The sequence below is a fragment of the Cupressus sempervirens genome, chromosome 3, assembly GCF_028749045.1.
Source record: "Cupressus sempervirens isolate cs-2001-9-10 chromosome 3, ASM2874904v1, whole genome shotgun sequence".
Taxonomy (NCBI): Eukaryota; Viridiplantae; Streptophyta; class Pinopsida; order Cupressales; family Cupressaceae; genus Cupressus; species Cupressus sempervirens.
The window spans coordinates 197,209,175-197,234,802 of NC_143120.1; the positions used below are offsets into that span (position 1 = coordinate 197,209,175).

Consider the following 25,628-nt stretch of genomic DNA (forward strand, 5'->3'; position numbering starts at 1 on the left):
CAGCTTGTGACTATACAGAATCGGGTAAAGACTGCAGTCGCTCTAACTCCACGATCACCTTAGCCAAATGAAATTGTGACTCCTCGAAATCCAACTGTGTACTCTCAAGAAACTCAGAAGTCACCTCGAGCTGTTGAGTAAGCTCACTCACCTCATCTTCCTTGACCAATAACGCGTCATATGCTGTACTGCCCCACTCCATAAGATAATCTCTGTCGGCTACCAACTGCATATAATTCTGTCTCAGAATTCAGATAGCCTCCCATAAAGAGTGGATCTCTGTCAAAGAAAGATAACTGCCTCCCTGCTCATCACTAGTAGGAGAACCCCATCCATAAACTGCTAACAACTGACGAGCAACATCGAAATGCTCGCAAGCGATAGAAATGTCTCACTTGCCAACTCTCAGCTGACTAGACACATGATCGTGCTGACTGATCGAACTCCTATACTCTATCCCTAGTACACTGCCCAAAGGAGTAACCTCAGAATAGCTATCATCTGTAATACTCAGATCTTGGGACTCTCGTGTAAACTCTGTCATCTTTGAGAAATCATCAACATGTGATCTGACTGTAAAAGAAAACTGAGTCCCTGCTATACGCGCTAACTCTCGAACTGAGCTCACCTCAAGACAAAGCTCGTCCACATGTCTCTCAGAATCCTGGAGAGCCAACTGAATACACACCAAGGAATTCCGAGTATCCTCCAGCTCATGAGAAAGCCGGTCAACCTCCTCCTCCTCCTTCTTCAATGCATCTAAGTAGATGCCTGCAAGATTAAGGAGATGATCGCGATCTGAAAGTAGGTGTATGTAACTTGCCTTCATTGCCTCCATGCCTTCCTTGATCTGCTGTAAGTCGTCACAAGAAGAACCTGTTGTGACTCCTTTCTGTCTCTCTTGTAGTTGAATCATCCAAATGTGATTCTCAATCAATCCATGCATCCTGTCATGATGAGATAAAGCCGCAACAATATCCTTGTCCCCTGTCTTTCAGCTGGCGTGCCAAACCAAGTGAAGAGCTACTAGCCTCTATCTCATGTGAAGAAGCATCCAACTGTGCTTGATACTCATTTTCTGCAAAGTCTTGAATGCTCACTTTCTGATCAACTGTACTATCCTCAAACATGACAGTATCCTCAACTGCTGTAACTTCATCCAGCCCAACTGTACTGGAATCACTATCTGTGTCAATCGCACAATCCAGTGTGCCTGTGATATCACCTTCTCATGCTACTGGCTCAACCTGCACAACATCTGTAACCCCTTCTACCTGTGAAGATGATGCAGATAAACCATTACCCGAAGATGTGCTAATGTCTCTCTGTATCGAATCAGCATGTCTGTTAAACTCCTCATACAAGTTTCTGCCTATCATAGGGAAGGTACGATCCTTAGGCCTATCAAAACGTTCAATCAGTCTCTCCTTAAACTCACATATGAGGTAATGTGTGCATGACCCATAGTGACCATACCATGATGCCACCACTTGTGTGCTAACCCATCCAAGTGAATTGCTGCATACTTAATAGTTTCTTCCTCAGGCATAGGGTTCATTTGAAAGTATATGTCAAGATTTTGAATCCAAGCTCTTGCTGTAGACTTCCCCGAGCCATCATAATATGGTAACTGAAGTTTCCCTATTTTCTTCCGTAGCTCATAGCTCTGGTTCCTGTCATGTCCACGTGGCATATGTTTCATCCGCACATCCATATACTCCCTAAAGGTAATTGCAGCAGTAAAATCTGGACTTTCGGCTTCCCAATCTCTCCTTAGTTGGTCCTGTATATCAATGATCTGGGGCTCTGGTACGGGCTGCTCTGGAGCTCTAGGAGGAAATGTGGGAATAATGGGCCTCGAACTCACTGTCCTAGTTTGTTGGGGTGCATGACCAAAATTGTTCCCAACTTGTTCGCCTCCATTATGTGTCCCATCCTGATTATTACCACTCTGGTTATTACCATTCTGATTATTTCCTCCGCCCACATTAGCATTCAACCCCATTTGACGAGCCATCATTTGCATCATAAGCTCCAATCTCTGACTCTGTTCCTGTGCTCTCTGCTCTGCTGATCGCTGTCCCTGTGCTAAGGTGTCTAATAACTGTAAGAATCTTTCCTTTCCCTGATCTGGAGCGGCATTCATTTTGTCAAACATTTTTCTCTGTATTTGGCTATTCCAAATTCCCTATAAGACCTCCATAGGATGGCAGGACTTATAGCTCTGATACCATTGTAATAACCCCAATAGGTTATAACTTCTTCGAACACCAAAAATCTTTATACTTCAGTGGTTTGACATTTCGTCAAACACTTTGCAAGCAAGCTCTGATACCGTTGTAATGACCCTCCTCAAATTTGCTCTCAAAAATGCTGATGAAAGCTCAAGGAATTTTATCAAACAATTCACATGCAAGGGACGCATGACTGATATAGTATTTCAGCTGGCTTTAAATGACTCTTTTTCAATTTGCATCAAAGAGAATCTTGTACTAGAAGACTCCAAATGGACTACACAATGGCCTAACATGAGTGTGCTACTAATTTTGACAATATTCAGTGCATATATATGATCTAAGCATGAGAAATTAACACCTACAGCCAACTGGCATTTTTACAAATAGTTGGTGTGCAAACTAACTAGCTGATAAATAATGATATTGAATTGCTTAGATGACACCAGCAACTATTATCTTCTTAATTTGCAATGAAATTTTCTAATACAATGCTCATGAAATATGGCCAAGACTTTTGGCATTTACATGGATTACAAAATGATAATGCTGGTATAATGCACACTTACAGCTGAAACTTATAACACCCTAAAAAAAAACAATACTAATAAAGGAACCTGGTTGTAGATGGCTGTAATAATTTTTTTCAATGCTGCCCCTTCTGCTTTGCTTTTCCGATTTGCTTTTACGAACTGATTTTTCGGATTGCTTTTTCGGCTTGCTTTTTCGGTTCCGCTTTTTCGGACTGCTTTTTTCGTATCTTCTTTTTCAGACTGCTACCCTGTTGAATCTCAAGACCATATCTTTCAATGGCGTCAAGATTTCCAACTTGAAGGGATTCCGTCCTTCAAACTATTGAGACATAATCTCCAAAAAAATTTCCAATTTCTTTGATATTTCCAAACATGCTTAAATGAGAGCTATCCTCTTTCTTTTAATCCCTTCCTCACTTGCTCGACGTTTCCGTCTTGCCAATGTGGGATAATACATGAGTTTTAATATTACTTCTTTTTTTCCTTTTACAAAGTCCATGTATGTACTCAAAAGGGGAACTCTTGATTTTTTTTTATAAAGTGACTTTATAAAATATTTTATAGTTACTTCTTTTTTTCCTTTTACAAAGTCCATGTATGTACTCGAAAGGGGAACTCTTGATTTTTTTTTATAAAGTGACTTTATAAAATATTTTATAATTCAAGTCACTTTATTAAATTAATTAAATATAAAGTTACCTTTTAATATTTATTTATTTGATAACTTTATAAATAATTAACTTAATACCACTTATTTATTTAATTAAAATAATTAATTAGTCATCCTCATAAAATATTCATTATTTTGGACAACCTAATTAATTAAATTAATTAAATCAAATTGCCTCCAAAATGGGGACATGACACATCCAAGCCCACATATTGTCCGGATGATGCTTCCTGATTTTAGTCAAGAAGCTTTGAAACATCTGAAGAATCAAATTATTACATTCAAGGTCAATCATAATGGCAAATGATCTGACCCATGTCATAACTTTTCAGATCTTAATCCTCATAAAAAATGTCTAGCCTTTGTCATCATGTAACTGCTGAAAGTTCTCCACACTTAGCTTCAAAACCTTCCTCAACACATCATTATTATAGGGTTCTATAGGAGCTGTTATTCTTGTAATTTCACTAAGACATGTGGCAACTGCAAGTCTGACATCTTTATACGGATGTCTTAAATTTCCGCTAAACCAAAATGAGCATTGAGGGTTGTAAGGCCTAATTAAGAAGCCTCTAATCTGCTTGGCCTACTTCAGACAAATATGTTTCTAATTCTTACAACTTGGAGAGAACACCATTGAGGGATTTAATGGATTCCAATTGTAATCCACTCATATACAGCCAATTGCCTACTTCCTTTTTTTTCCGTAAATCCCTTAGCTGATTACTGTCAAATGTTTCATTAAATTCTTTTCAGGAAAGGTTACAGTTTAGTTCTTCCATTGTCTTCATTTTGTTTTACTGGATGCTTGAAGATGACAGGAAACCCTTGCTTTGAATAAGACCTCCTTCAAGGTCTGCCAAAAACTTACTGGATTCGTATTGTCATTTTGTGAACCAATTGGCAAGAAAAGTATTGAAATTCTGATTATTTTTATTTCTCACAGACAGGATGGAAATAGTCACAGATATGCACATCTGTCCTTTAAAAACAATCGAAAGTTTTAATGATTTCCCTCCAAGATTCACATTTAATGTAGCTTGCATGCCGATTCTTTTCACTAAGGGTTTGATGAATTTTGGTAGTCCTTTTCACTAGGATGGAACATACTTCTTGTGGTTGAAGAGAGCTACCCCAAGCTTGGATATCTCTTCAGCTTAGATACCCGACCAACCACAACTAAGACTCAATAATGCTTAGATACCCAACCAACCACAACTAAGACTCAATAATCCCCACACTAAATGTGGAGTCCTCTTTGTAAGCATCCTAAATCTCTAGCAAGGTCGTTTGAAGCACTCCCAACCTTATGATTAAAATTTCTTATGTACTCTGCTCTGATGTCTTCGAACTCACTACCTTCCAAGAAACAATAACATGCAAACTCATGAGGGTAGTTTGCAGATTAGGATTTCAATCCTGAAATGGATTTAGGTTTTCTGGTTTGCAGATTTTTTGGGTTTTTTTGTTGACCAGTTTGTAGGTGTTGGTTGACTGTGGAGTTTGGGTTATCTTTTCTTGTTGGCCATAGCATTCAAATTCTTGCTTTGCTCTACCATCATTTGTTTATTTGTGCTGGCCCTACCATGGAAAGCTTTGAAGTCAGTGGCTGGAGGCGCTTTGATTAATGATCAGACCTGAGGGAGCGTTTTTTCTTTCTGCTGAACATTTTTATGACATTTTGTCTATTCTGTTAGCTCACTGTACATGTACTAGGCCACAGCAGGGTGAATGAGCTAGGCATGTGAACTTTGCAGCTTAATCGTTGCCTCTTCGGGATGACTCTGTGGCACCTAGACCAGGAGTTGATGTGTTGATGAGCTGGGTTTTAGATAATTGAAGAAAAAGCAATGTTTTGATGGACCATACAATTTCAGCCATGTCATATGAGCAACAAATTACACTTGCAGACCTTCAGGTGGTTGTTCCCTTCCATGAGTTTCATTAAGAGTTGGATTTGACTTTTGAGGAGCTGGTTCAGTTTGAGATAATTTTCTAGATCTCAGTTTTCTTTCAAGAGCAATTTATGTGAATGCCATTTTTGCCTATACTAGAATCTTTGATCTTTTAAGATTGGCATGCACTGCTGCTATACTGTTGTTCTGAGGATAGAATGTTCCTTTTTTACTAAGGACGAAACAAATTTCAGTATTGATGCTATAGACGGAGGTTTTTTGTTCTTTTAAATTCATCTAAACCTTCCGTTATCCATTTAGTTGCTTGAAATGTAGGTTGCCAAATTAACTTGGGCATAAACATGGCTCAGGAAATGGGTAGCAATCTAGAGCTTGCGTGTCCAAACTTTCTTTGGTCGTCTCTTCAGCCATTTTTTTGACTTGCCTCTAGGCTACATTTTAACAGGGTGATAGAAGTGAAGGACTTAAAAACTTTTATTATTGTTGCTAGATTTTCTAAGAGCCCTCTTGGTACTCTCTGACCCAAATTTGCCAACTAATCTTGTTTGGTTATGTTTGAGGAGGAGGTATATGGCAGAGATAGCAATGTAAATTATGCATATTGGTTTTTCTTGCAGGCTGTTTCAGATTTTGACCTGTTCACGTTGGATGATGTAGATGCTGCTTTTCAAAATGTGACACGACTAACGTATTCCCAAAATTATTATTTTTCTGGTAGGATATTCATCTTATACATTGATTGCAGCACTTCTATTTTTCATGATTTACTTATTGGCATTCCAGTAAACATATGGCTATCTTCATTGGTCTTATCATAAATGCATCATGTATTATTGCAATCAGGGAATGGTGAAGGAATAGTTATCAGTCCTTATGCAGCTGGGCATCTTTTGGGGGGAACAATATGGAAAATCACAAAAGATGGAGAGGATGTAATCTATGCCGTTGACTTTAATCATCGGAAGGAAAGGTTGTGATTTTTATCTATCATCCTGAGAATTAACTCAGCTTTTTTTTTGTTAAATGTTAATCAAGAAAAGTTCAGCCTGACTGCTTACCATTTTATCAGGCATTTGAATGGAACAGTGCTAGAATCATTTGTGCGTCCAGCTGTGCTGATAACAGATGCCTACAATGCATTAAACAATCAACCCTCCCGGCGCCAGAGAGATCAAGAATTTTTTGGTAAATCTCCGAAGACACAACTCTCTTAATGGCTTTTTTAAAAACTTACGATTTCATGTTACGTACTACCACTGGGCCATTTTGTTAACAGAGATAGTTTAAGAAAAAAAAAATGTATATCAGAATGTATAATGATTGCTTACCATGAGTTTTCATGTAACATTGGCTGACCTTGTTGAGAACTGTGCCATGTGTATTTGGATTATTTTACGCTATTTGAATGCAATTAGTTTTATAGGACACAATCTCTCTATATTGGGTTAGACTTGGCTCAACTAAGGCAGATGCAAATTTCTTTGAAGACTCAGATTTTCCAAAAACCAGCAGTGCCAAAAGTTTGCAAAAATTGGACTCACGTAAAATTTGGAATTTTTTTTTCTGAATATTAAGAATAACAAAATTTTGTAGTGATCTTATAAAACATTAATATCTGAATTACAAATTCATATCATAATGTCATATAATTATAAGTTGCATATTACTTTTTACAAATTTATCTGTGGCAGACATGGGGTAAACCAATTTTTAAATTTTTACCGTATAAAAGTATAGCAAGGTTTTGAGGGTTGCAGCCTCTAATTAGGTTAAGAGATAGTGCCCCTTGCAAGGGTTGGGTGAAGGGATCCTCATACACACATTGCTTTGGTGCGGGGTGGATTCCTCATAGCCAAATGCAGCTTAAAAGCTTTTTAAAGTCAAATGATTGCCGCTCCAATTATACAAATGCACCTCCAATTGATCATGTACTGACTTTTCTAGTCTTGCAAGCTTTCTGCATTTTAATATGTGCTCTTGATTTTTATGTAAACAACAGTATTCCTTGTTGTGGGGCTCTCTGACTTTGGTTTTTTCAATTTGATTTAAGTCTTTCGTTTAAGAGCATCTATGGGTATGCCATTGAAATTACTAGAGATGCTAGTACTCACTGAAGTGAGAATACCAAATCCTTGATACATTATGAGAAACATCCTTGTCTCATTCCTCAAGTGCTTGTGCGACAGGCAATCTCAAGATGAATTCCATTAAAATGGGTTAGTTTAACTATCGATCACGCATGTAGTGGATAATATTGCAGATTCATATCTTCTTTTCCCATTCATGTCTCTGTTGATTTTTTTCATTGATAATCTGCAGTTACAGATTTCACTGTTAATGTTGGATAATCTATTCTATTTGGACCATGTCTACAAAATCATATGCACAAGTGGCTGCGAGTGTCATATATATTCTGTATTCTATTTGGACAGTGTCTACAAAAATCATATGCACAAGTGGCTGCGACTTTCGTTAATATTCTCTATTATATTTGAACTGTGTCTACAAAATCATATGCACAAGTGGTGCTAGTGTCATAAATATTCTCTTTTCTATTTGGAACGTGTCTACAAAATCATATGCATAGGTAGCTGCAATTGTCATAAAGATTCTCTATTCCTGAAAAAGACAAAACAGAGAATGTGTTCAGAGAATCTAATTGTTGAATGTCAGAGAATGTGTTCAACAAGCTGATGACAGTAACTGATTGTGTGGTAGGAAATGTGAATATAAGCTCATTACATAACCTACTTCACATATGCAAGTGTGTGATTTAGAAGACGGGAAGATAAGGAAGAGAAACCTTTCAATCCCAATTCTAGAGGGCTAGGTCAAGGGAGATTAGTGCTAATCACAGTTGCAAATATCGGCATTTTATCACGAATACCGCGATATTTCGCGGACCATAATTGGTGCCCAAATAAACACAGCAGATATCGATTCCGTGTTTTACCAAATATTGCTGTGTTTTTTTGTCCTTTATATTGTGCAAGATGGATTTTCTCACCTATTAAAATCGTTGACAAGTCAACAATAAAATGCAAAGGCATTTTTATTTGTTTCCTGTTTTTAAATTTTTTGTACAGGCGTTTGAGAAAAATGATGCTGCTAAGGAAAATGATGATGTAGGGTGTGATTTGCAAGAGAAATTTGCAGTTGTGATTTTCCAATTGTCTGTTAGCTATGAGTCTCTGCTGATGGTTAACCATTATATATTGCAAATGGTTTAAATATTGTTCTAACTTATGTGTCTGCTAATATTTTCAAATTTTCAGTATATTAATTTCTGACTTTGTGCGTGCTTATTATTCAAATGATTTAGACAATAATTTACTGGAAGTATTATACAGTATGTAGTTATTATTAAACAAAGAAATTACATGTTCCAGTAATACAAAGATAATATTGAATATTGAATATATTATATTATTCTGTATTATGTAATATTTATACTTATTATTCTTTAATATTCCAGTATATTATATATAGAATATTATTGAATATTACAGAATAACAAGTATGAAATAATCAAGTATTCTGATAAACAATATATAATACAAAGATAAAGATGGAATATTCAATAATACAATACATAATTATTATTAAACATAGAAATTTGGAACAGATCGAATAAAGTTTTCCTTTATAGTTTGAGAGGGCATGGGAGGAAATCAGAAAAGTAGCATGTGGTCAAAATCTGGTAAATTTGATCTCAATTGTACCAGTTTAATAAATTTTTTAAGAAATTGTATATTTTCAAATGTTCGATAAAAGTGCCGATTTATTGCTGATTTTTTCGCCAAGTTTTTGTCAATTCAGAGATTTTCAAAAAATTTGGGCAGCTGAGATATTGCCGTAAGTGAAATTTTCAACTATGGTGCTAACCAAGCGGACAAAGAACACTAACATAAACTAGGTCTAGTAAAAACAGGGGAAAGATATCTAATTCCTTAAAGACCCTTAATGTGTATGTATATGCTAAATGTAAGATATGTAGATAAGCTGAAATGACAAAGAGGGAGAAGGAACTCACCTTTGAAATCTGTTTTGTGCTTATTCTTCTTGTCAAAATGGGAGGAAATCTTCACATTGAAGCTAGAAATTGCGTAACTGTCGAAACCCAAAAATATTTTGGCAATTTGTCAGGGGCAAATTGGTGGTGCATTAGGGGTGTAGTGTGACCCTAATTGATTGTGTTTGACGCTGATTCTCATTTCACAATTTCAAAGAAAGCCGAAAAGGGTACTTCGATCTGTAGCCTGTTCGTCGATTATAGATTTGATATCTGCAACCTACAATAAAAATGGATTATTGTTGTTGATGGGGGGTTTGCGTCAGTCAAACCCCAATTTAGGAATTAACATTGAATTGAAATAGCATGAATGTAAAGTAAATGCACGAATTCACCTTACAAAGCCAAATCTCTTGAATCAAATGCAATGTACTTGACATCACCAACGGGTTGGAACAAGAAGATGAATAAATGGATGTAGAAGATGCGCCAAAGGATCTTGAATAGATTGAAGAAGATCTTGAAGATTAGCTCCTTCATTTGCTTGAGTGCTTGAATCCTTGATCTTCAATGGAGGAATGCTTGAATGGATGCTTGAAGGCTTGAAACTTGAATGCTTGAGAGCTGAAGCTTGTGGATGCTTGGATATTTGAGAGAAAGATGTTATGATATTTAAAATGGAGCAAATAGAAGGGTTTATATAGAGATTGGAATTAACTAACTCCCGTGGGCCGCCTGTCCTAGAAGTTAACACTCGATCATCTCGAAACATGGGACCCGAACAAAGGGGCCAAACTATGGCCTTGTCAGAGGCCTAGTGCACCCTTGATTGGCCCGTCAGGGGTGTAGTGTGCCCTTGAAGCATTGTACCCCTGATTGTCTGGTGCACAAACCTAGGGGACAATTTGGGGACCCCAAAACAAGTCTCGGAATTTGGAAATCATGCCCAGACTTTGAGGAAACCCTATTTCGGTGCCAGGAGCTAATTCCAAGTGGAAAGGTGGATGGAAAGGAAGGACCTAGGGGTAATAGATCCTACCTCGAGATTATCACCATGAAAATAGGAACTTTAAAAAGGATTTATTAGGTTTTACCCCCATTCCCTCTAGGAGAAAGGATAGAAAGGGAAGGAGAAATGAGAGAGAGGGAGATTGATGATCTTGTATTAAATATGTGTGTGCTAAACCTTCATTAAATTGGAGTGCTTCTAATTTAAGATGATTCCTTTTAGCCCCCACTTTAGCGAGAGGATGGGCTTGATCCAAACTCTTGGTAAAGTAGAGCACAATAGATTATAATGAGAGAGAGGTCGCTGATTGGAAAGAAAAGGGTGATTATCTCACCCGATAGAGTTCCCACCCTATTGTGAAGCATCAAAAGAGTTGCTGCAAAAGATGGCATTAAAATAGTCTAATGCAGTGGCAACCCACTACTCAACCCATTAGAAGATCCGCCCATAGATCAATGTTCTTTGTATCACCATGATAAAGGAAAGAGAGACCCAATGTCAAGGATGCTCACTTCCTAGATTGAATGTTTGCATAGAGAATCCATTCTTTTGGTTTGTGTACAATCCATAAGGGATTCATGAAATATGTGCATCGAAAGAGGAGGAGGATGTAGTAATGCATAGATTTGATGCTAACTTAGGAAGCATACTAAGCACGTAAGGCTAAAGTACCCCAAACTAGACTCAAAATCCGTATACCCCATGACTGGAATGCAAGAATGAGCAGTGTATGCCCCCATGTGAAAGTCATTGCTAACACAATGGCTTTAATAGGGTATGCATACAATCATCAAAAGACGTTTCCACTATGAGATGCCCCCAATAGTGGACAAATCAAGGGAAATGAAAACATAACATGCAAGAGCATCGAAGAGATCTACTAACTTTGGGGTCATTATGATCATATGATAATATGTAAGTATAATATCAAGTATAATGTGACATCATCCCCCAAAGGAAGTAGAACTACAACATAATGGAATAAATACACTTAAGAGTTACAAAGAAGAGTCTTGGTAGACCACTACCATGGAGACCAAAAAGAACTGGTGCTACCATGTTGCAAATCTAGGTAGACAACACAAGGATACAAGTACAAACAATTACACATGCACAACATAACATAGAATGACAAATAGAAGAAGTGAGATGCAAATAGAAGAATGTCACAACGCGGTGATTTCTTTATCACCTTGTGCCAACAGAGCAACAAGGGTCGTTTAAAGAAATCTGAACATACATTTAGCAAACACGATATGGGGGAAGCACATAACAAAAAGCAAACACACAAAAAAGATACTATGCTAGAGCACTGACTTCAAGCATGTTGCCCTTTTCCCCTATCTCGATTAGTAGTAATTAGAGAAGGTGGATTACTTGCAAGAGGAGCTATGTCCAATACAGTAGGAACAATAGCTAAATCCAAAGGACTCTCAAGAGAGTCACTATGCTCAGGTGTAGATGTAAGTGTAAGCTGCGTAGAAAGCATGTTACGTAAATCAACAACAATATCAATAGTTTCATGCTCATCATCTAAAGTATCCTCCTCATCTAAATTAATAATAATATAATCCAAAACAAGAATATATGTATTGTTAACCTCTTTAACAGACATGGGCTTGTGAAAAGCCTTTATACAAGCTTTAGCACGAACGTAACGGTTCTTTTGACATTCCCCAACATGTCGGTTACATTTAATTTTGTTGGAAATGTGTAGAAGATGGAGGATACACAACCATAGGTTCCTTACCTTTTGATGGCACAAGAGGAGGATCAACAAAAAGCTGAGATATAGAAGAAAGAACCACACTAGGAGGAACCATCTGGAAGAAGGAACCACACTAGGAGGGTCAAGAGATGCAAGAGGTGGTTGACCATTTTAAATAGAAGAATCATAAATCTTAGGTGTAGAAGTTGTAGGAAAAAGACCACGATGTTTACCGTACAGGTAAAGTAAATGAACGCATACAGACAATGAACACGAACAAAATAGCAGAATTATATTCGCAATAGTAGATTAATGATTTACAATGATCCCAGACGGGATATAAATACTACTGCTGAACCTTCCTGAAGGAGTCCGTTGGCCACAAATATTCTATCCGCTACAAACTATTTACTGACGACGTCGGCAACAAAATACAGAAACATTGCCGGACATCACCCCGTCGGCTATAGAATACAAAAACACCGCTGGACATCATTCTGTCGGCTACAGAAACACCGCCGGAACCATCCAGTCGGTTGACGCACGAGGCATACTTAACTTGACAATCTTTCGACTTTTATATTCTTGACTTGAATGGAACATATAGTCCAGACGAGTAGGAGTAGTATGAAGAGAAGGCCAAAAGAAGTCAATAGTAACACAATGTCGAGGTCTGGAAGGATGATAAAGACTATGATTGATCTTCTTAATCTCACCATCATAAGGAAATTTGATGTATTGATAAATAGGAGAATCATAGCTTGCATGATAGTAAACCAAGTTAAGGCAAGCTTCACTTGAAACTAATCAGAAGTAGGAATGACAACAAAGGTACTATTCACCACTTTACTAAATAGCTCAACAGGAAAAGAGATGGAACCATGCAGAGGATACATGAAACCATTAGAAGTCTAAATCCAAGTATCAGTTGAGTCATAGAAGTCACGTTGTTTCCCTTTATTATAAAGATGTTTTTCAGTGATGATGTTAAACATAGTAGGATCAACAAGACACCCATAAGAAGAATATTTAGCTACTTGCATAGAAGGTTCTTGAGAGTTCGGGGATACCACAGGTTAGATTGGAGGTAGTGAGATCTGATGCAGTGGTCACGATAGTCGATGCATTACTGGCCACTAGTGAGGATATTGCAGCTGAGGACTTAAGTGAGCAGGACCTAAGTGGGTACCTAGGTAGGAGATTCAGCATTAGACCAGTAGTACCAACACATGTCACTATCTCACCCATGAGTGAAGTACCTGAGTTGACAAATCCTCCAGCCCTAGTAGAGATTCATCCTACCGTTGTAGTGGAGCCACCACCACCCCCACCTCCAATAGGGAGTATGATAGAGAGGATGTTGGACGTGGTAGAGACAGCGATGGCCATAGAGCACATCACACCATTTGACCCTTCGACAGCTATAGAGGAGGATGTCAAGACATACTTAGCAGATGTGTTGACTCGAGGTAGACAAGTAGTAGTCTTGGCACAGAGATGTGCTTTGGAGTTGGTGGTACGGGAGTTAGAGCAGGTCTTGGCATTTATGTCAGTTGGTTGTCCAGAGGCCTTCTCAGTATGTTTCAAGGCGAGAGGATGGCTGAACATAGAGTCCCTAGAGATGCGGCAGGAGTGGAATACTTAGGAGCTTGTGGCAGAGAGCAGAGTTGAGCATCTCACATGAGGGATAGTATAGGTGTATCGAGAGGCGTACTTTGCTCTGTGTGGGAGTGAGGTCAATTAGGTAGTAGCAGTAAGGGCTCTGGAGGAGGTAGCTACTAGACTAGCCACAGTAGAAGCGAGTGTGGCCACCCAATAGGAAGCTTGGGAGGAGCAAGCAATATTCATTGTTGAGAAAGCAACAGTTGTATCTTAGTTGGGGGATGCGAAGAGAGAGTCAAATGCAAAGGAAGAGGAACTTCGAAAGATAGCTGACATGATAGAGAGAGCACTAGAACTCCATATGCAAGCCAACTTGAATTTGGATGTTTGGACGCAATAGGTACATGAGTTGTGGGCACAACTGAGCGAGCTTAGAGCATAGAGGACGTCTACCACACTAGCCCTACCAGGGACACAACTCTCTACTTCTTAGTTTATTTTGAGTGTGGATGCACTTAGTAATTTAAGTTGTCTCTATTTTGTTGTCTGGAGATGACCATTCTTTTGGGGGGGATGATGTTGTCGATAAAAACTATATTGAGCCGACGGGATGAGTTAGTATCTGAAAGGTTGCGTGACGATTGTGTCACCCCTTCTGGAAGTATATTTACATCGTCCGAATGGGTTTATGAATCATCTTTGTAATTGGAATTGCATGTTTGCTTATATGAATAAAGTATCTTGTTCTATGTTATATTCTAGTCTCTTAATGCGATAAGCCTCCGTTTACCCTGTACTGTAAACATGTGATAGTAGGATGTGTGTTTTGCATATTGTGGATTATATTGTGATACTCCACAGTTTGAGATTTATTATCGAGGTTGCACAACGTACAGATGCAGCGATACTTCACAAATTTACTTGGGATCCAAGCATCATAGTGATAGATGAGTTGCATTCTCATTTTGGGTACTACAACCTGGAAGATCATGAATTCATCATTACGAGAATGGGCCACATGGATGCTAGCAGGTGGATATGGGACCTCGGTATTGGTATATGGACTCATGATTGCTTGAGGGCAAACAATCTTGAGGAGGGAGGACTGTAATGTCCCCAATTCTTGGGCATTAAAAGTTTTATGCCAAATTTTATGAAATACTAAAATTGGCTTTGTGAGCTTAATGTAAATTTAAAAGGGGTCAATTTAATATATTGAAGTGGGCTGAAAGGTGACAAAAAGGTTAAAAAGACTCAAAGGTAGAAGGCAATTGAAGGGTCACCATTTGAGCATTAGAGGTGGAAGCCCCATTCATTTTCGGACATGCTTGGATTTAAGATTGAATTTCTGATTTCTTCTGAAGTTGTGTTAAAACTGAGTTTTTTAATAAGCATTCTGGTTTATTGCTTGTTTATTCTACTGATTTTATTTGCAAAAGATGCATATTATTTTCTGAAAATTATTGAGGTAGGGGATAATATCTTCCGTGATATTACATACTACAGCTAAGGAGGTTTTGGATAAGCTTCTTCTCTTCTCCTATGTGTCCTCCTGCAACTGTTCTTCCCGCGATGCGATCCCGTCTTTCACCACTCGTGACCATCCAAACTCTTCTCCTCGGCGGTAATGGAAGTTTCTCCTGCTAAACACTCGACTTTGGCTTCAATACGGCGTTGCTGTGACTGGGTTTATTTACTGAGATCTCTTGGCCTGCTGTTTACATGGGTTTCATCATTTCTTATCTCCCCATCTGCGATCCTTCTTGCTTCCGTGCATTTCCTGGTGGTCTCTCGTCTGTTCCGATGGCTTCATATTTGCTCACATGATCTCACCGTCTGTGATCCTTCTTGTTTCTGTGCATTCCCGGGTGGCCTCTTTTCTGTTCCAACAGCTTTGTATTTGCTCGCATGTTCATATCTCTCATCTCTTTTCACTGTGTGTTGCTCTCTCTCTTTTCACCGTGCTTGCTCCTTCAGCAACCAAGGTCTGCCATGATCTATTGTGCCTGTATTTTCTTCTGCGACCTAGCTCTGCCATGTCGGCTTCCTGGCATCGCTTTGGTCATTTCTGTTGGTGCCTGTATGTTGGATTGCTGGTGTGTGGGATTTCTTCTTCATACGGCAGTGGGGCATAATACATGGACAAGTACCCACATTAACATGATAGACTGAATATAATTGAAAGCCCAATTTTTCCAATTAACTTTCCATTCTGTCTGTTTCATTGGTCAGTCGCCTATTCCCACTGTCATTCATAATACACACCCTTTTTTTCTGTTTTTAGTTGTTATAGAGAAATAGAAAGAGATGAAGAAATATATTTTTGCAATAAATTCACTTGCTGCAATATAGTAACTAATTCCTCAAATCAGAATATTCAGGAGAACCCAAAACGAGTAATATATTAGATTTATTTCCAGAAGTAAAAATACAATAACATTAAAATTTAATATTGAACATATGCTCATTTTCCGTTTACAAATAATATTGAAAAATGACACGAAACCCGACAAATTTGTAGTATAAATCCAATGCACCAACCCTCAAGAAACACCTCCAAAGGACACGATTTTGATGCAGATGTGAGAATTCAAGCATGGACACCACCAAACAGCCACCAGACTTACTCATACCCTTATTGCCCTTCTTCACAATTCCCCACATTCTCACAGTAGCTGTACGGCCAGAAGGGGGAACATGTTGGACAGCAAAGAATGGATGCAATTCAGTAAAAAATGCAAACAAACTCTTCCCACCTTCCTTTTATCAATCTCCTTCAAATCTGTTATGGATACTCTATGCTTGAACTAATTACTTCACAAAACTATGAAGCCGAAATGTGTTTTCCGTGTGAAATCATCAATGATTCATCCATATTAGATCTTTCATTACTGTAGAGGATGTTCATTGTAAAGGTTTTCATCCTCACAAAGCCACAGGAATGAGCAAGTTCAATCCAGCCAAACCTGCCTACAAATTATTACCCATGCTACTGAGAAAGTTAGCTCAAACCAGAGTACTAACCACCTAGAACATCCAAGCCTCCTTTAAGGATTTCACCTTTTTGAATTTAGTTTTAAAACACCTTATAACTCCCAATGTTGGTGCATGCTTCCAAAAAAATTCATTGTATTTCATTGACCTTCAATATTTACCTTAGGTACCTGCTAAGACATGTATTTAATATATTAAACAATGCCAAAGTTCAATTTTTAATTCAACTTTATGATGTAAGTTTATTAAAATTAAATGCTGTAAACCACATTAAAATCAAAATATCATCATGAGCTACTCTAAGCAACATTTCAAAATAGAAATACAACCAACTGGCCAAGTTGGTGTCTAGCTTAGCACTTACTAAATATTGTATGAACTAATTGCTCAAAACCACTGCAAAAAAGGGCGTTATGCCTATTTTAACCGACCAATCTTTATACAACACCTGTCATTGTCAAATAAGTTGGATTAAACTGTCACCTTGAATTCCCTAACCCTAACTCATTAGCCTATGGGAATCTGCTGAAAAGGCTAATAGTCTGGATATTGAAAGTGTGCTTAGGAAGGGGATATTACACCAAGGTTCTCCTTTTCTTTCAGACAGAAGTATTGAACATCTATTCGCTACATTTATTGCGATGGCAATCTTGGCATTGTTGATGATAAAACTTTCGTAGCTATGCAATATAGTAAAATTATCTGTTGAAAATGCAGCAGAAACTTGAGGCCATTACTGAACCTGAGGAATTATATCAATGGCATTCTGTAGTAAAAGAAACTAGAATTCAGATTTAAATAGAGAGAACAAGACATATTGTTCTGGATGGAAATAATTATTACAAATGCTCTTCAACATAGTTACTGTAGATTATCCAAATGATGTAACTTGTCAAACATTTTTTAAATATAGATTTCAGAAAAGAATTAAAGTTTTTTGCAACCGAGAAATTGTAGTGTTTCCTTCCTATAAAATACAGTAACAGAGAATTAAGATTCTGCCTGAAAAGTCTTGCACTGTAGATTATCCAAATGATATTACTCATCAGCATATTACATGCAAATTTTGGAAAAGAACAAAAGTGTTGTACAGAAAAGATTCATATCAAATTCATTCCTCTAAAACACACTCCAGTTCCATCAAAGATAACTTTTTATCTAGAAAGAGATCCTTGTGGCTATATAATGTAATTGAGCTTGTCTACTCATCTACGTCTATTTAATCACAACTTTGGTTAAACTAGGGTTTGTTTAAGCTATCCTGAACTTTTCCAATATTAAAAGTGCAAACCAACTGGTCACCAGTGGGAAGACTGTGACATGAATCAACCATTTAGATATAGGAATACAGGTAGATCCCTGCTAGATATCTGGAGGATATCTAGAAGGTTGTTTGAATGTCAGGATATTTTCTGTTGATTTGGGAAGTTTGGGTGGTATCATCAACAGCTCAATTACCTCAGCTTATCTCATTGTATTTTGTGGTGGCCAAATGAATAAGCCAATTTCTTTTTGACCTAATCATTTCTTCTTTTAATGTTTCCCGATTACTCAGTTTGGAATTCTTGCCAATTAATTGGCTTTCATGGTATTTTCAATATTGCTATAGACAAACTTTTTTGGGTCAGTTGTTTTTGTCGATAATACATTGCACTTGTATTTAAGAAATTTTGGTTCTAATGAAGGTTCTATTTATATTCTTGAGTTGATTGCACAAAGGTAGCCTGGTAAGTGATTAAAATATTTTTGTATACTATGTGAATAGGAGCCAAGTTCTTCATACTAGTTAGGCACTTCTTTTATTATTGTCAGTTTTGTGCCACATTATTCAAACAGAGCATGTTATATGAAATAATGGTTCAGAGGAGGTATTTAATGTTAATGTACTGTGCATGTTCCAGATATGATATTAAAAGTGTTGCGAGGAGGTGGGAATGTCCTTCTCCCAGTTGATACAGCTGGGCGTGTGCTTGAACTTGTTTTATGTTTGGAACAGGTGCTAAAAACAAACCGAAGTATCATAATTCATTATCTTTTTAGTTGAAGAAATGAAAGACATAATAGTTGTTCTAACATGGATAATATGTTTGTTGAATTGTGCAGTACTGGGCACAACATCAGTTGATGTACCCGCTTGTCTTCTTCACAAATGTTGCATCAAGTACAATTGAATATGTCAAGAGCTTGCTTGAATGGATGAGCGATGCAATAGCTAAATCTTTTGAGCACACACGAGATAATGCTTTCCAATTGAAGTAATATGTCATCTGCTTGACCTTAGTTTTAAGTTGTAGCCACTAGTCTTTATTAGGATAAACAATTGATTTGATTATGTATGGTGTTCAATCTCGGCTCATTTTGTTTTTATTTTATTTCTATATTCTTAAAGGGTTCAGAACGTGCTTTTGAAAACTCTTCTTTCTTGTTTATCCTCAATTGAATGTCTTATTTTTTAAGCTGTTTTGTTGTATGATTTTCATCAATGAAAACCTAAAAAAGACCTTTTAGTTTGTAGAAAAATAGGTTCGAGGAGGAAGACTGAAGAAGCTGCAACAAAAGTCAAGAAAACATTGGAAGCTACCAGTGTTCCTCAAAATTTCTTGATGGCTTGGATGGAAATCCAAAATCATCTTGATTCCGAGGGAGTAAACCATGCTGAGATGGATTCTGTAGTGATCAATAAATTGTAGTAGTCAAGAGGAACTGTGATCCATGAATATACCTCGTGACTATGTGATTTTAATGGGCCTACCCCCTGTGTACATTATGAGGAAGTGATGACTTCCAAATGATGTCACTTGTATTTGTAGAAGTTATTGAAAGGTGACGATCTTACAAGAACTCAATTTTCTATTATGATGGATATCTTATGATGTCTATGCGGATCATGATAGATTATGCCATGCATTTTGGATGTTTATATGGTAAGTATTATGAGAATGCATGTGCACATACCTTATAAACATTTTTTGAGTATATGGTGAATATCATATGACTTGATGTCCGGAAAGCCATTACTCACATTACTTGGTGAATATCTTGCATCTCATTTTGGAGGCCATTACTCAAAGAGTATTTGGTGAATATCATATATTGTTATTTTGGAGACCAATGCTCAAATGCAATATTAAAATGGTTGCCAAATTGAGAACATGGTGAATATTAAGTGTTGATATTCTAGGGACCATTACTCAAAGTTTTGGTGAATATCATAAGTTGATATTCTGAAGACCAGTACTCTTGATATTATATGTATAAAATGATGGAAATCTCTAATCAAAGATATCCTTAAAATTTGTCATGCCTAATATTACCAATGGTGTGATATTTGTCTTGTGTTTATCCTTCCTAGCTAAGAGGGAGTGTTAATGTTCCATAGCTTCAGTTGGATAAACTCAAGAGACTAAACTGGAGTTTTATATATATATATATATATTTGCGATATGTGTGTGTGTGTGTGTGTAAAAAATAAATTATTAAATTAACAAATGGACATATCCTATCATGGATTATGCTATAAGAGAGGGAGTTGCATGTTGGAAAACAAACACCAAGAAGGCAATGTGTTTAGATATACAACGATCCTCTGAAGCTTACGATTTGCCATATTTTTTGTAATACCATGGATGACTAACGTTTGGCATGAATTTTGTGAAGGACTTGGTTTGAGAGCTTGTTTTGGGGATCTCGTGCTAACCTTTGGAGGTGATTTAAGGACTTATTTTGGAGGTGATTTAAGGACTTATTTTAAACATTTGGGACATCCTCATCCTTGTTTCGGTTGTGCCTTAGAATCAGATTTATATTCAGTTCATGATCACAATTGTAATCAACATCTATACCTTGTTTATTTATTTTTTATGCATCATAAGGTTGAAGGCAAAATTGGCACTCAAAAACAAACACAAAAGACTCAGACCAGCAAGCAAAATGTTTAGGACAGAATCAGAATGGGATATTATGTGCCATCCTGTGGAGAGACTAGCATGGCTGAATTCAATATCGAGATAAGTCAATTCATGAAGGGAGACCAAATTACCCAACAACGAAGAATACAATTATTACAAGTATAATCTCAATCCATGACCAATATTAATAATGACAAACAAGGAGGAAGTATAGGTAATATGAATGCCCATCATCCCATACATTTAAATTTAGACCGATAATTTCAACCTTTACTCCAAAAATTGATTAGCAAGGGAGGTATGAACCTACCTTAGTTAAAATACAAGAACATTTTCAAAGACTACATGGATTTAAGAACGAAGCACTTGGGATCATCGCTTAGATTGAAAAAAAGAGAGGAAAAGTCATCTAGTCGATTTAAATGGATCAAGTGAAACTACGACATGTGCATGGGTACAAAGACTTGACCCATATTTTTAACTCAATCACATGACAAAAGAAAAAGAAAACTAATTTGCAGCCTTCCACCTAGATAGTGGGTGCATGAGTGGTGTATCATGGTATGATCTTTATGGCTCACGTTCAGATCTTTTAATATTTGGAATATATTGAGAGACTAATCAAGTGGTTCGAGGACAACAATCCTTAATCACTTTAGGGATTTAGCACAAGGAAAGAAGAATCAACTGAGGAATATATTTCAAAATTTCAAAGACATTCATAATTAGTGAGCGACATATCCATAAGTAGATTATTCGTATTGCTTGTAGATGGATTGAAGGACTCTATTTGGGGTTAGGTCAAGGTTCTCAATCCTAGCATCCTATTGGAAATTTTCAAAAAAGGTTGAATATGGAGATTAGTACACCTAAAACTCAAGAGAGAACAAAAGATTGATATCAGAAGAAAGTACCCAAGGAAGATAGGATGGGAGTAAATATTACTAGTGAAAGGAAACTTCGATTTACATGCCTAGCCATGGAAACCAAAGCACAACTACAAAGGTAGAGGAATGGCCCATTGTATAGGTAAGGCCCAATAACAAAGAAGAAAATAAGATTGATTGATTTGAAGAACAAAAAGAAGAGCTCTCTTTAACAATAGAGAGAACATGCATAGTTGTTACTGTAAACTTTTATAGACCTTGTTTTGTGGAGACTAAGTAATGTATTTTTGATTAATTTCCTTCCTATTACAAACCTGATAGATGTAGAATGATAACTTGAATTCTAAGTTTGATGTTATCTAAATCTTGTTATTAATTTTTAGTTTGAGATCTATATGCTAGTGTTATTGATATGATCTGGAGATGAGAAATGAATCTGGTATATATATACATTGAAACACGATCAAGTAGGGGCATGATTCTACGTGGTCATGCCTCAATGTTTACAATACTAATTTACATCTGCTCATAACTAATCCTTAACAGATGCTAATAACACCCAATGATAAACCCTTAACAATAATAACGTTTATTTAAGGAACTCCCAATTATTCAATCGGCATGAGTAATTACAATGCAATTCATCTGAATATAATCGGTGAGAGTAATACACTCGATTACAATCGGTGTAAAAAACATACTTTAATGCATCCGATAACAATCAGTGTAACAATATACTTAATACACCCGATACAATCGGGATTACATGAGGCATCAAAACTGAGTTAATTATGTCATTCGATCCGAAGATCAATTGACATAGATAGAATAACATTTACATATATATGCTTAAGTTTCTGCATTCAAAATAACAGGTATATATATATATATATATATATATATATATATATATATATATATATATATATCATTTATCTTGGTGGACACTAGGCATTATGTCATCGATCATATCACCATGTCTAAATGTATTGTACATCTTTTCAGCTATGACTACTTTAAGAGTCCCATCTGATAGACCGTGAATATGATCTTGCCATTTTCTTTAAAATTGAATTTCATGATTTGGAGATTTTCTTAGTACTTACCAATAGATGTTATCCTTTGGATAGCAAGTATTGTTTCAATATTACCCAAGCTGACAACATAAAAATTACCAGTGACTGTAAGGTTATTAATGGCGGTTCTCAATTTCAAAACCTTTGTTATACGTGATAATTGATACTCATATTTTTTTGTTTGAAGGCCTTGTTTTATCACTATGGCTACATCAATGAAATTATGGTTCACCCTATTATCAATGAATATCTTAATATTTTGTCCTTGTAATATATGCCTTTGACCTTAAAGGAGTTGAACCTCAAAGTTCACAACACAATAACAATTAAGACAAGGGGTAACAAATAGTGTATAATCAAGGATAGCAGCAATTATACTAATAAAGAGTGATTTGAATGATAAACTAATTAGTTTTATGAAGTGAAGCAATTTTTATACAGATTTGTGCTATGAAGAGGAGTAAGTTGAAAGGGATGTGTCTCTTCAACATTCAAAATGTGCGATTCCTTTGACATTGCAAGTTATGTAATGGAGATGAAATCTATTTTCCCAAGCATCATTGAATCATTGTATATTGTTTAGATCGTTATTGGATTTATTTATTGAGTGACTGACCCAAATGTCAAAACCAATTGCATATATATGAAGTTCAATGCGAGGAGAGCACCATTGTTGCAACCATATAAAGGCACCAAACGATACACGTTTGCATGTCCATAATGATAAATTAGGAACACCAAATCATCATATATTTAAGGATTGTGATTAGACAGAACAATAACATATGTTGAGAATATTTGCAAGTTTATATCGATAGATCAAGAATACCGACGCAACTGTCACAATAAGCTATTGGAAAGATAGTTCAAGCAAAGGGATTTTACAATCTTTATATGAAGGATTTGTTTAACCTTATCTTATTCATTATGAAAATCAGTTCACGAAAGGTTGTATGAATCATGAGGGGATACGCAAGCATGAAGATAACATAAATAGGTGCCTTTTCCATCATGCCATCATGCACCAAAGAAGGGAGGCTTCATTATTATCAAGACACAAAGGGTTTCTTTAAACTTACCTTATTGATGTCAAAAATTTCTCTACTAAGTTTACAAGAAATATGAGGTGACAAACAAGAATAGAAGTATCATAAATATGTGTCTTTTCTACCTTGAAAAGTTGATGTCTAAAGTTGATATCATCTTCATCTATCTTATTAGTTTTCTCTATTTAGATTTTTCTCGGTAGTGTGGAGATCTTTCCAATAGTCAACCTTACATCTTAAATAGAACATATATGTTCAAGGTGACTTGCGAACTTTCAAAAGATATTAAAGCATATGTTTACTCTATCTATGCATTTTATGCTTCAACTCCTTTATTTATTGTGTTTTGAGGTTTTCCCTCATCACAAGTGATCAAATGCCATTGATTGATTCCATTTTTTTCTGATACTAGAAATTGGAGCCTTTACAAGGATTAAGCCATCTAAGAATCTTTGGTTGTCCCGTATACGATCATGCTCCCAAAGAAAAGAGGACGAAACTGGAACCCTCCGAGAAGAAAGGCATATTTGTTGGCTATAGTGAAACCACTGAAGGATATAAAGTTTATGTTCTAGGACAAAGATATGTTGAAATCAGTAGAGATGTTAAATTTGAAGAAGATGCAACCTACAAGCTTTCTCTAAGGATTGAAGATGATTCAATCACAAAATTGGATACAATTGAGAATTAGAGGGAGAATATAATAGAAGATCACAAACCTTCATCATCTAACCCTGAGAATGGTGAAATTTCTAACAATAAGAAAAGACCACTATGGGCGAGAAAGATGATCGAAGGAAATAATGTGGAACTCAATGAAGTATTTAGAGAAAGTAAGAGAACAAGAAACCAAAAGTGCTACGTTGCACTTATGACCGAGCTTACCAAAACTAAACCATCAAATGTTGAAGAAGCCTTGACATGTCATGCTTGGAAAGATGCAATGATTGAGGAATACCAATCTATCTTAAAGAATGATGTCTGGGATGTTGTACTTAGACCTAAAGACAAATCAATTGTTTCCTCAAAATGGTTATTCAAAATCAAATATCCATCAGATGATTGCATTGAAAACACAAGCTAGATTTGTCGCCAGGGGTTCTCTCAAAAGGATGGAATTGATTATGAAGAGACTTTTGCCCCAGTTGCCTGATATACTTTTGTAAGAGCCATTATCGCCATTGCAACATCCAAAGGGTGGAAGATACATCAAATGGATGTCAAGACTACTTTTTTGAATGGTGTTATTGAAGAAGAAGTATATATAGACCAACCTAAAGGTTTTGCTATACATGACAGAATCTTTATGTATGCAAATTGAAGAAAGCTCTCTATAGCCTTAGGAAAGCTCCCAGGGCTTGGTATGAAAGAATAGACAATTATCTTTCCAAACAAGAATACTCCAAAATGAGCTGATCCTAACATATTTTAGAATATCTAATTGTGACATGTTAATACTTGTTCTCTATATTGATGACTTATTAATAACATGTGAAGATCATCTTGTTGCAAAATGCAAGCAAGAACTTGTGGCTGAATTTGACATGAAGAATGTAGGTCTTTTGCATTATTTTCTTGGCCTTGAAGTATGACAAAAAGAGAATTACATTTTTCTAAATCAAGAAAAATACACCTCTGATCACAAACTACTATGCAATGCATTATCTTAAGTAAGCTTAAGTAAGTGTAATTAGTGAATATTTAATTACACTAACACAACTGAAGCTGAATAGATGGCTGCTTCTATGGGAGTTCATGAAGCGGCATTGCTGAGGAAGTTACTAGTTGGACTATTTGGGAAGCCCCTGAATCCCACGGTGATAATCAAAACTGCATTAAACTTGCAGCAGACCCAATCTTTCATAATCGGTCCAAGCATATAGAAATTTCTTACCATATTACATAAGAGATATGACAGACAAAAGTATTATCAAATTGGTTTACATCAATATTGAAGAGCAAAATGCGAACATATTTACCAAGCCTCTTGGAAAGTTGAAAATGGAGTACTTTAAAGGTAAACTTGGTATGAC

General features: G+C 36.5%; 1 protein-coding gene across 2 annotated transcripts in view; it reads left to right on the forward strand.

The window, feature by feature from the left end:
- Positions 1-25,628, forward strand: part of CPSF100 (cleavage and polyadenylation specificity factor 100) — a 257,061-nt gene that overhangs the window by 39,267 nt on the left and 192,166 nt on the right. For both annotated transcript variants that reach the window (XR_016362048.1, XM_089819032.1), the window contains exons 3-7: positions 5,971-6,067; positions 6,197-6,323; positions 6,423-6,538; positions 18,580-18,674; positions 18,782-18,933. Coding sequence is in view for 1 of the 2 variants with exons in the window: in XM_089819032.1 (XP_089675158.1) it covers positions 5,971-6,067; positions 6,197-6,323; positions 6,423-6,538; positions 18,580-18,674; positions 18,782-18,933 (587 nt within the window). In the remaining variant the exon portion in view is untranslated. The remainder of the gene's footprint in view (positions 1-5,970; positions 6,068-6,196; positions 6,324-6,422; positions 6,539-18,579; positions 18,675-18,781; positions 18,934-25,628) is intronic.